This window comes from Condylura cristata, unplaced genomic scaffold (genome assembly GCF_000260355.1).
Source record: "Condylura cristata isolate star-nosed mole 26May11 unplaced genomic scaffold, ConCri1.0 scaffold00034, whole genome shotgun sequence".
Taxonomy (NCBI): Eukaryota; Metazoa; Chordata; class Mammalia; order Eulipotyphla; family Talpidae; genus Condylura; species Condylura cristata.
In genome coordinates, this window is record NW_004567135.1 from 10890051 (window position 1) to 10902229 (window position 12179).

General features: G+C 57.2%; 1 protein-coding gene across 1 annotated transcript in view; it reads left to right on the forward strand.

Moving 5' to 3' along the window:
* The first annotated feature begins 6 nt into the window (after positions 1–6).
* LOC101637877 (WAS protein family homolog 1) overlaps positions 7–12179 on the forward strand; it is a 14449-nt gene continuing 2276 nt past the window's right edge. Inside the window, exons 1-7 of the mRNA XM_012732493.1 lie at positions 7–79; positions 2821–2974; positions 10719–10830; positions 11023–11169; positions 11348–11484; positions 11678–11813; positions 11957–12158. Coding sequence (XP_012587947.1) covers positions 2826–2974; positions 10719–10830; positions 11023–11169; positions 11348–11484; positions 11678–11813; positions 11957–12158 — 883 coding nt within the window. The 5' untranslated portion in view covers positions 7–79; positions 2821–2825. The remainder of the gene's footprint in view (positions 80–2820; positions 2975–10718; positions 10831–11022; positions 11170–11347; positions 11485–11677; positions 11814–11956; positions 12159–12179) is intronic.

Here is a 12179-nt window from a genome sequence, read left to right on the forward strand (position 1 = left end):
ACCCCGCGCGCCCGGCCTACTTCCGACTCCGCCGCGCGACGCTGCCCGCCGGGAGGCGGCGCCGGGCCTCCGCTCACCAGTAAGCCGGCCTCCACCCCTGTGTCCCCGGGCTCTGTCCCCGCGCGCCTCGGCCTCCACCCCGGCCCCTCGGAGGGAGGCCGAGGCCGGGGCTGCGGAGGGCCCTGCTGGGCGCCCGCCTCGGGTCTCCTGGCTGCGGCCGCCACTTCCTCTCTCGACCCGCGGGGCCCTCACGTGCCTTGGCACCCTCTGGACTCGCGTTGCCAGGGCGGGGCTGAGCCGGCTCCGTGCAGCGCCCCTCTGCCCCCGCCCTTCTCGCTGCCCCGGGGGTCCTGACGGCCGCACCAGAGGTTCTGGGGGCGTGATGGCCCGGGAGGTGGGTGTTCCGGGCTGGGGTGCAGGATTCACTCGTTTCTGGGATGAGAAACAGCGCCACTGGCGACTGGTATGGCGCTTGTCCAGTTGGCTAGAAGCTTCCAGATTCTCTCAGCTAGTGCTGGCCAGCGGACATAGCGCGCGAGCCACGAGTGGGATTTTGAAACAGGTGAAATTCACTTAGTAATTGTTTGAGCCCGATCTACCTCCGGTGCGGTCCTTTCTGGATTTGGTCAATAGAAAACGTTTAATGAGGTATCCTGCGATTGTTTTTCCTGTGAAGTCTTCAAGCCTCCGTGTACATTTTGCACTTTACGCTGCGTCTTAACTCGGACTGACCACACTTCGAGTGCGCCGTGCCCACCGGCAGCTTGCAGCTACCCTTAGCGTCAGGACCCATCAGTGGGAACTCCTGGCCGTGGAAGTCAGTGTGTGCCTCTGTTCTGCCCCTGCTTCTTGCCCACGGGTGGCTTTAACCTCCCCACTCAAGACCACCCGCCACTCCCGACAGGCCTTCTCCAGCGGCCCTTCCACCTGGAACGCTCTTCTGGGCTCCATGGCCTCTGCAGAGAGGCTTTTCCCGACTCTCCTCACCCCATAGGGGGTGAATTGGGCCTTCCTCTATGTTCCCTTGGCGCGACTCCTCCCGAGGTGTTTTGAATTGTTTTTGAGACTCTCAGGCTGGTCTGATGTCCCGGTCATCTTTGTTGTGATCTTGGCTGGCGCTTGATAGTTGTTACTTGCATACAGAATGAGTAAACCTCTAGCCAGCTGCATCTGGGGTCTGATGTCCCAGTCATCTTTGTTGTGATCTTGGCTGGCGCTTGATAGTTGATACTTGCGGACTGAATGAGTAAACCTCTAACCAGCTGTATCCAGTCTCCCAATTCTGGAACTGACCTTGTTTAGAAGGCTGATGCCGGTGTTACCCTCGCCCACGTTTGTGTGCCCATCCACACACACCCTTGCAACTAACCAGGTGTGCAGAGAAAGCAGCTACTCTTAACTTTCTCCTGAGTTTACAGGTGGGAAAACTGAGGTACAGATCTGAGTTAGGGTGGTCAGTAAATTCACATTAATGTAAACACAAAGAAGGGTTGTTGAGTCTGATCTCCAAGGGTTAGATTCCTCAGCGGATTAGGGTCAGCTGGCTCCACTTTGCTCATGTGATAGGAGGGAAGAGAAGTGGGAGGGTGAATCATTCCTGGACCACGATGAAGATTCCAGGGGGGTTCAGGTGGGAAGCTGAGGGTGTCACTGATGGAGAAAGTTGAAGAGGACAGTGGTCACCCCAGATCATGAAAGTGCTGACCTGAGAAGGGTGGGAGAGAACAGGTGGGGTAGAAGGGAGGATTGGGAAGCAAGCAGAGGGGACAAAGAAATAGACTCCCGCTTGAAGAAGACATTGGTGTGATATACAGAGCAACCACTTCCTAGGAGACCTGTGCCAGTCTTAGTCTGCAGAGAAAAATGGAGAGAATCAGAGATTCAGAGAAGGCAAACCTCAATCAAATTCACATAGCACTTCAAGCCCACACGAAGCCTCCTGAGTCCTTCCTGCCCCAATCACCTAGCTTCCCTGACACCTCAGTTGCAACCAGGGGCCTCAACTTGGTACCTCAGAGAAGAGTCTGGGGCAAAGTGTAAGGCCTGATTAATGTCATCCCTACCATCTCCTGCCGAGGGGCTGTGACTAAGCCTATTTATAGGGGCCCAGTGCCTTAATATTCTGCCTGGTGCGGCTCTTGCCAATCAAATCAGTTCTTCTGCAGTGTGATTGCTGCTTTAGTGGCACCAGGGAGCAGAGTTAATTAAACCCAATATAAATAGACTCTGCCCTCGCCTTGCAATTCGAAGGAGTGTTTTTCCTTTCTGTCCCCCACCTCCACAGGCTCCTCCTGGCTCCCCTTAGATGAACAGAACCTGGTCTCTGTGAGTGAAGTCGCCGACCACTGCCTGTCCTCTCTCAAGAACAGGCCCTGAGTTCTTCAGGAACCGTAGTCAGAGAACCCAGAAGTCCACATTTTCTGTGCCTTTCCTGCCCAGAGTACCATTTATCAGTTGATACAGGCAGTCTCTCCCCCCCACACACACATCCATCCCTCTGCCTCCAGCCTTCCCCCACTCTGCAGCCAGGGTTCCTTTGTTGTTCATCCAGGCTTGGGTGGTCGAAATGAGACAATGTATTCCCATTGTCTCTATTGTCCCTACCCACTCCCCCCTCCATAAACATCAGCAGAATGCCAGCTCCTCTGGGCTCCTGACCGCCTTCCTGCCCATGCTCTCTAATTAGCCTGTTGCCCACCTGTGCAGGCTGAAGCTGGAGGGGTCAGGGCGAGGGACTTGCCCTCTCTCTGGTACCCTTGCCCTGCCGCGGGTGGCTTTGGGCGAGGGGGGTGGTCCTGATGCTCTGGTTCCCACCCACAGGCACCATGACGCCCATGAGGACCCAGAATGCCTTGGCAGGCCAGACCTACGCCGTGCCCCTCATCCAGCCGGAGCTGCGGCGAGAGGAGGCCATCCTGCAGGTGGCCGACGCCCTGCAGTACCTACAGAAGGTCTCTGGAGACATCTTTAGCAGGTGGGTCCCGCCGCCCTCCCAGACCTGACCAGAGGCTGCTCCCTGTGGAGCAGTCATCTCTGTTGTTAGGCATCAGGCCTCTGGGAGCAACTCTTTGGGTGATTCTTGCTTTTGGGGGGTGAGGGAAGACCCTACCCCCCAAAGCTAGTAGCCTAGCTTAGAACTTGTCTCCTAAGCACTCACTACCTGCTGTCCCGCTTAGCTGCCTGCTAAGCAGGGGGGATCCCCACCTGTCCCCCCTCGTCCCCCTCACTACCTCTCCCTGTGCTGGTACTGCTCTCCCAGATGCTGTTTCCCTTCTAAGGGCCTCTTCTGTCACTCACCCCAACAGTCAGCAGACATTTTCAGTGTGCAAGGCACTGAGCTACTCTAGTTACAGCAATGAATATACAGCGTCCCTGCAAGGAGAACGTATACTCTGGCAGGAGAGACGCTCTCATTAATCAATTGTATGTATTTAATTACAATTCTGAGAAGTTGATCCATAATGATTTTGTGATAACTAGTGTTGGACAGCAGGAGCTGGGTGCCACCCCCCAGCTGTGGGTCTGCTAATCCCAGCAGCCCGTCTGGCACCATTTTTTACCTGCGGTTCTGCATTTCTAGACAAGGTCAGAACTGCCCAGCCAATCCGTGTAGGAGCTCAACCCTGCAAGGTGTTGTCTCCTTTCTTTTTTTTAAAGATTTATTTATCTATGCAAACAAGAAGAGGAGTACAGGCCTGAGGATTCACCAGAGACAGTGGGGAGCAGAACAGGCAGGTCAACTGAAATACTCTGCTGAGGGGAGCAGCAGGCCATCAGGAGAGAGTGCTGTGCCATGTGGGTCAGCTCCCCGAGCAGAAAGCTTGAGCCCCCGGGAAGGGCACCATCGTGAGGTGCGGTACTGTCAGCACAGCAGAGTGCATCAAGCCATTTAATCCTCGCGGCATCTTCATGCAAAGGTATCACTACATAAGAGGAACCTGAGGCACAGACTTACCCAGGCAGTGGAGCCAGGGGCACACCCAAGTATTAAAGCCCCAGACTCTGCAGTTATTACTGTCCTCTGAAGGGGCGCTGAGCTGCTGTGAGACTTAGCGGGGGGGCATGCTGTGGTCCTGGGGGATCATGAAAGGCAAACGTGAGGGGGCAAAGATAAGCCTATGGGTGGGCAAATCTGAATGGTGAGTGGGAAGTACTGTGAATGGGTCAGTAGGTAAGAATGTTCCAGAAAGAAAGAAGGGCGTGAGCGTGTGCCTTGAGGTGGAAGGACCAGAGTGGAAGCCAGTGATGGGAGGCAGAACAGTGAGCAGGTTCATGAGGCATCAAATTGTCACAGATTCTGAGGTGGGGAGTGGCAGCTCTTTTGTCTAGCACAAGCCAGACGTGCGTGGGCTTGCGTGACTTTGCACTCAGTGCTTAGCTGAATAGATGAATGGTGTCTGCTGTCTCCTTGAAAGGGTCCAGGTTTTGTCCTTAATCGGGTCCTGTCTCTGGCCATGAGCAGCCAGACTTGGGGCTTAGTCCTCCTGCCCGCACTCACATCACCTCACAGGGGACCTGTTATCCTGCCCAGTGTGACGCGCTTGCCTGCCTGGCCCAGGTCTTCTCCTGTCCGAGTCACCCCCGGCCCATTTATACCTCTGACCAGGAATTCCTCGCTGCTTCTCACATAGTAGGAAGCCCATCTTTCCAGAAGCCTTCCCCAAGGGGGCAGAGAGTGGGGTCACTCTCCTGCTGCACTTGGTGGAAACACCAGGCCCTGCTGACCCTCTGCCCTGCCCTGCCACTTGTGCACCGGCCTGCCTGCCCCGAGCCCATCTGGAACCCACTGCAGCCTCAGAACTGAAGGATGGTGCCTCGGGTGGTCAAGCCGAGGCTGTCTGGGCTCCAGTCTGGCTCTCCGCTTGGCTTGTCCTGTAGCCTCAGGCAGGTACTTGGCCTCGCTCTCTGCCTCGTATATGAAGTGGTGATGATAACGGTACCTTCCTGGGAGGACTGTGGTAGAGATTAAAGGGATGAAATCATGGAATGCAAAAAGTGCCTGACTTACAGTAAATGTTCACTCCATTTGCTGCTGAACCCTTCCCAGTGCTGCCTTGGTGGCCCGCCTTGACCTGCTCTCAGGAGCACAGAAAGCATTAGGCACAGTGGCCTTCCGGGCGCATTTCCACCCAAGGAACACTAGGAAGGGCACAGGCCCTGGAGCCATCGGCCCCAGGTTACGGCCAGCCCTCGCTTGCTCAGGGTGCGAGGTGGAAGCCAGGACAACCACCTGAAATATTGGCGGCTGTAGGCTCACCTTTCCCCAAGGGGCAGTTGGATGTTTACCATATTTTCCTTTCCTTGTAGACAGATTCGGGCCCCTGCCCTGGACGGAAGAAACAGGGTGGGAAGGCCATCTGCTGGGGAGCAGCTGGGCCCAGGGAGGCCCAGCAGGGCAAGAGGCCTCTCAGGAGCCCTGTTCCTGAGTCTAGGCTCCTCCCACTGCCAGTTCTAGGTCAGCCCACTGACCTCTCAGGACACGTGGCTCCTGCCCTGCATTTAGAACCTAGAGTGGATGAGCAGTAGGACTGGGCTGATTAGCTGCCTGGCTTGTACTGTGGGGGCTTCTGGGCATCTCAAGAGGAGGAGTGAGAATTGGTGGCATCGTTTTAGCCCGAATTCCCCGAGCCAGCTTCAGCAAGAGTAACCCCGTCAGCAGTGCAAACTTAGAGCCGCAGGGCTGCAGTGATGTTGGCAGGACTGGTTTTTTTCTGCTTTCATTCTGTCCAGCTTGCTGCTGCTAACCTGGCCGCATTCCCAGACGCCCTCGCTCTGTGTGACAAGGTACCAGCCAGCAGGGTGTGCGCGAGGTTCAGCTCCAGCAGCAAGGGTACTTTTCTCTGCACCAGCACCCCCAGGAGCCCCTCAGCCTGGTCTGGCCGGGTGTTTGTGACCTGCCCAGAGCCAGCTGCTGGGGTTGTGGCGTTCTGGGCTCAGCTCTTGTCACATTTGTTCCCCTGTGCCCTGGGTGTGGGCCCACGGGAAGTGCAGGGACTGCGCCAGGTGGTGATGGCTTCTCCAAGGGAAATGTGAGCATCTGTTGAATAGGACGGCGATGCTGGAGGGCAGCACCGCGTGCCTGCTCACCAGGCAGGGGAGGACTCTGAAGGAGGGCCCGAGCTGGCCCGTGGTAGACGGCGGCTGCCCGGTGGAGTCGGAGAGCCAAGCGAGTGGCGCGTGGCGGTGGCAGACTCCTGGGGAGGTGGCCACCTTGCTGCCTGCCCCACACGCTGCACCGCAGAGGAGCGTGCTAAAAGGCCCCTCCGTGAGCCGTGGGTCTTGCTCCCCGTCTGGAGTGTCGCCTCGCATTTCATCACCTCCACAGGGCCGGGGAGGGTGGTGAGGGAGAGAGAAGTCGGGCAAGTAAGCTAGGTCCCCCCCCCCGGAGGCTTCGAACAGGCCAGGGTTTTGCCTCAGGAGTTTTAGGGGGCCACCATTGATTCCTGAGCGGGACATGATGGGACAGAAGAGTTTGGGGGAAGGCCCACCAGGCACCTGTCACAGAGTGGACAGCGGTGGGGAGAGTGGATTCCAGGGTCCGCCTGCAGCTGTTACTGTGGTCAGCCTGGAAGGACCGAGGCCAGGGGAGCTGCAGGCAGGGAGGAAGACTGACACATTGGGAACAAGGATGAGGGAAGCAGCAGCCAGGGATGATGGTGGAGTGGGGAGTGCAGCCCTCTCCCCATTTCCCCCAACCCTGCCTGCAGCCTCCCCCCTAAGCCTCCTTCTCCTGTTGGAAACCTCTTGCAAAGAAGTGGCAGGTGGGCAGACAGAAACACTTTGTATCTCTACTCCCCCTCACTCCCCCATGTCAGGCCCAGCCCTGCCCGGCCCCACTGCAGCCTGTGCCCAGTCCTGCAGGTAGGTGAGCTCATGGAAAATTAGCATTCCAAGCCTGCATCCCTGCCTCCTGCTCTGCCGCAGCAGGAGCAGTGCAGAGACGGGAGAGAATGACAAGTACCTCCGCTCTGGCCTAGCTCCTTCCACCCCTCTCTGGCACCTCTCCCTGCCCTCCTCTCACCTGAGAGAAGGTAGGCCCAAAAATATCTGCCCAGGGACGCCACCTGCTTCACATGACAGACTACAGGGCAGAGGAGCTGGCCAGCGTCGGGTGGGAGTTGGGGTGCTGCACCTCGCCTCCCCCATCAGCCCCAGCCTGGCCATTTCACAGAAGCTGCAGCTGCTGTCGCGCTCCATCCCCGTTTCCTTCCTCCACTCCCCTTCTCACTTCCGCCTTTCCCCTTCTCATCACTTCCTCTTTCTCAGCCTCACCCTCTCTCAGTCCGTCCATTTCCCACCCCTTCTTGCTGGGACTCCCCAGGTCAGGAAGCACTCAGCTGCCTGCATAACTGGCACAGCATCTGCGCGGGAGGCTAAGGCAGGAACCGGGTTCAGGCTCCGCGGTGCCCGCCATGGGCAAGAGAAGCCGCAGTTCTGGGTCCGGAGCGGTGCTCCTGCCCGCCACCTCCAGACTGGCCTAGAAGCCTCCGTGGGGAGTGGGGTGTCAGCCTTGGAGATGTGGGGCAGGGAGCTCAGCAGTGTCCCAATACCCCTCCATGCCCCACAGCAGGAGTCGCCTGGTCATCCGGTGCCAGAGGCGGCCCTCGTGGCCCCGTGTGCTCCGCACCCTGCCCTCTGCTCTTGCAGAGCTCCCGGGACTCCTCCTGTCTGCCCCACGCTGCTCTTCTCAGCTCCCCACCCCCTACGTGTGTGTCGGGACAGGTTCTTGCCGGCTTCCAGGTGGCCAGAGCCCTTCACCCCCAGGCTCACGGATCTGATAGGGAACTGTAGCCACGGCGTGTCAGCCAGTACAGGCGCCCAGACAGCATTCGCTCACGTTTGCCTCTGCGTGGCTCCATCATTCAGACATTGCTGCTCCTGTTTTTTAGTTGAAGCAGCTGAGACCAACTGAGTGGCTTCCACTTCGTAGTTCAGTAGCAGCCACGCTGCTAGTAGGGACTCCGCTGTCAGCGGCTGGCTCCTGGCAGGCTGCAGTCTCCTTGAGGGCAGGTGTGTGCTCAGCCCTGCCCCTCAGCACTGTTTTGCAAACCGAGCAATTCAGAACTTACTTGTTGCACAGTGAAGGGTGGGAAGGAAAAGCCAAAGGGGAGACATGCTGGGCAGAGTTGCTCCTGCAGAGCAGGTAGGGGAAGATGAATCAGCGAGGCCCAGGCTCACAGCAGGCTGAACGGGCCCTGGTCCATCCGTGTCCAGCAGAGGCGCCTCCCCTGCGAGCGCTGGGTGGACATGCCGTGGGGCGCGGCGTCAGTGATGACGCTGAGACTGACCTACCTTGGAGTAGACAGAGCTCACCTAGGGGTCTAGGTCAGGAATGGCAAAATGCCCGCGTCACCATTCCCCTGGACCCACTGTGTTCTAACACCCTTCTGGACAGCCTTCCTGTCCGCCTCTGCCAGTCTGTAGGATGGGGCGTGAACGAGAAGCTCTTCCTTGGCCTCGGCCTGTTCGCTCCTCAGCACCATCGCACGTGACTGCAAGGAACTAGGTCACCATGGGGCTTTGCCAACGAGCAAGTCGTTACTTAGGCGTACAGGCACCAGGCCTGGGAATCACGTCTTCATTCCCCGGCCCACGCAGGCCCTCCCTGGGAGCAGCTGACGGGTGGTCGTCCAGCTGGAGTCTGCCCACTGTTCCGAGTGATGCAGTTTTTGGGCCAGAGCCCCCTTGTGCTGAGCTGAGGCTGCCCCTGGGTAAGACCGCCGGGTCCTGAGACAGCCTTTGGGGTGACAAAGTCTGATTGTTTCACCACCTAGTGCTGCTTTTAAAATTTTGGTATTTGAAGGGAATTAGTACATTCTCTACGTCATCTCATCTTTAGCCAGAACACCCTTCGGTCACTGTGTAAGAGGGGGCTCCTCACGCACTGCCCCCACCTCTGGGTGTTAACTCGTCACTTTTTATTCAGCCAGTGTTTGTGACACAGAGCCTGTCTGTCAGGCCCTGACCCAAGTGCTGGAGAGACAGCAGAGAGTAAGACAGAGTAAGACCCTTTCGTCAGGAAGGGAATCCAGAGCGCTCTCGCAACGTGGGTTGTGTTTAAAAGGGCAGCTGTGGGTGCCAGGTATGGACGGACTTGCTGACCCGAGGCCCTGTCTTCTCTGGAGCGCTTCCAAGAGAGAGGATGTTCCCCATTTATTGAACGAAGGAAGGAGCGCAGGGAGGGACGAGGAGCGGTGAGCACCAAGATCTCACTTCCTTTTTAAGCTGCTTAACATGCTTCTGGCCCACACCGAGTTACAGTTAACCAAAACCTTGGTCTTTTTTCACCTCAACTGCTGCAAAATCTCATCTATGCCCATGCTTTTGCCTCCTCAAGCCTAAATGCTGGGTGTGAGTCTTTTCTTGTTGATTTTGTCTTACTGGTTGCCGTTCACCTTTCTGGCCTTTCAAGTTTACTCAAGTCTTGATCCAATGTGCAGACCCTTTTCCTCCCCCTTGGCTAATCAAGTGTTGGATGAGCTGGAGACCTTCCTACAAGGCTGACATCAGTCTGTTCTGCAGCACTGCTGTTCTTTGGGCTCAGATGTCCCCTCGATAGTCTCTCCGCCACCCCCGCGCTCCACTTTGTCCAGACGGTTTTGTGAGAAGCCGTCAAAATTCTTGCTGACTCGAGACACCCAGCATTGAAGGTTTTCCCTTGACACATTCTAATAGCCCTGTCAGGAAAAGAAATGTGGTGAATTTGGAATAACACTGGTCCCTGAGATCTAACTTCTCAGTGCTTATTTAGTGGTGCAGTCTGAAATTCGCTAAGGTTCATTGTTTAGCTTGGTGGTTACAACTTTGAGAAATGAGCCCTCCCCTCCTTGAGGGGAGCACCAGGAAGAGTGGCCATCCTCAAGTCCCTGGTGGCTCCCTAACCACTGAGGCTGCTTCAGCACCCACGGCGAAAGGCTGAGCTGGAAACTGAAGCAGCAGCTGGTAACAAGTACCCTCCCATGGCATCATGGATGGTGCTGGAGGCAGGGGATGACTGGCAGGAGGCAGTGACTGATCAGCAGGGCAGAGTCCATGAAGCACATGTGCATTACTGGGTGCGGCTCATGGGTCTGTGACTCAGTGACACAGGGGAGGCCTGCAGGGCCCAGGCACTGTTCTGAGCACTGGGAATGCATAAGGGACAAATCAGTGCCTTCCCCTCCTCGCCCCCTCACCCCCTCACCCGAGTGCTTGTAGACTAGACACAGCAGGTGACTGTGGGAAGAGCGGTAGGTAGCAGAAGTGACAGGCACAATTTTAATTCTCGCTGGGAAGCTCCACGAGGGCATGGAGAGAGCCCGTCCTGTGGATGTCTGGGGCCCACTGAGAGGGAAGAAAGTGCATGAGCAGCCAGGATCTTGTGGACCGTGGTGAGGACTGTGGGTTTACTCATGACCCATTCACCCCACTTGGGGCAGCTCCTTGTGAACAAGTCTAGGATCTGAATTTAGGCCCAGAGTTGCTGGTCAGTGACCCCTGGTATCCACACTGTAAGTAGGGGAGTATGTCTGGATAAGTATTGCTGACTGTCCTCTTTAGGCTATAAACTCTAGGCGGCAGGACCCATGTCCCCTTGGGGCACCAGTTTGGGACTAGGGTGTGCCCATCTCACCCAGGTGCTAGGGTCAGCCCTGACAAGCTTCAAGAGCCCTGGCTCCAGCCTTGCAGGTCTGCTGTCAGGCGCAGGAGGCCGCAGTGGTTTTCTCCTTCCATGGCAGGATCTCCCAGAGAGTAGAGCTGAGCCGGAGCCAGCTTCAGGCCATCGGGGAGAGGGTCTCCTTGGCCCAGGCCAAGATTGAGAAGATCAAGGGCAGCAAGAAGGCCATCAAGGTAAGCCTCTGTGACCCTGTGCCCGATGGCTGGTGCGTGATCCCAGAACTGCATTTCCTCCCATCTCCCTGTGCCTCTCAGGGTCCCTGCTGTTGCTACTCAGCCACACCTCAAACTTCCCTCCTACCCCGAGCACCCAACTAGACTCTCGGGGGCCCCTAGAAATTTCTCTCCTTCACCCTGTGTTTACAGGTGTTCTCCAGTGCTAAGTACCCAGCTCCCGAGCACCTACAGGAGTATGGGTCCATCTTCACAGGTGCCCAGGACCCTGGTCTGCAGAGACGCCCCCGACACAGGATCCAGAGCAAGCACCGTCCCCTGGATGAGCGGGCCCTGCAGGTCCGGTGGGGCACAGCACAGCTTGGGTTATCGGTAGTAACCCTGGAGGGTCTGAGGCGCTGAGGGGGCCTATGTTAAGCCCTTAAGAGAATGCTCCAAGTGGATTCTGACTGGGAAGGGACAGTCACTTTGGCTTGGTGCTGAAATCCACCATCCCTGTCACTTCCTACTCCCCTAGGAGAAGCTGAAATACTTCCCTGTGTGTGTGAGCACCAAGCTGGAGCCTGAAGATGAGGCCGAGGAGGGGCTCGGTGGTCTCCCCAGCAACATCAACTCTGTCAGCTCCCTGCTGTTGTTCAACACCACCGAGAACCTGTAGGCCAGAAGGCGGGGCTGCAGTGTGGTGGGCGGGGCCTCAGAACCAGGTGCAGGTCTGCACTGGGGAGCTGGTAGCTGGCAGTTTGGCTTGTCATGCGAGGCATGGGACTCCACAGGAAATGAAATATGGGTCAGGGCCGCAGGCGTACAGCAGACTATGGACTGCCTGGCCTGTGCCATCTCTCTGTAGGTACAAGAAATATGTCTTCCTGGACCCCCTGGCTGGTGCTGTTACAAAAACGAATGTGATGCTGGGATCAGAGACAGAGGAGAAGCTGTTCGATGCCCCTTTATCTATCAGTAAGAGAGAGCAGCTGGAGCAACAGGTAAAGACAAGGCTCAGGTGGCAGGAACCTGCCAGTTGGCAGTGCCTGCAGGCAGGACCTGCTTGAGCGTCTCACCCAGGCCCCTCTGCCCCAAGTCAGACTCATGTCTCAATCCTGGTAGCTGCCAACACTTCGTCCTGCAGGTTCCAGAGAACTATTTCTACGTGCCCGACCTGGGCCAAGTGCCCGAGATTGATGTGCCCTCCTACCTGCCTGACCTGCCCGGCATTGCTGATGACCTCACATACAGCGCTGACCTGGGCCCTGGCATTGCTCCCTCGGCCCCTGGCACTATCCCAGAGCTGCCCACCTTCCACACAGAGGTAGCTGAGCCCTGTAGGCCAGGTGAGATGGGCTTGGAGTGGG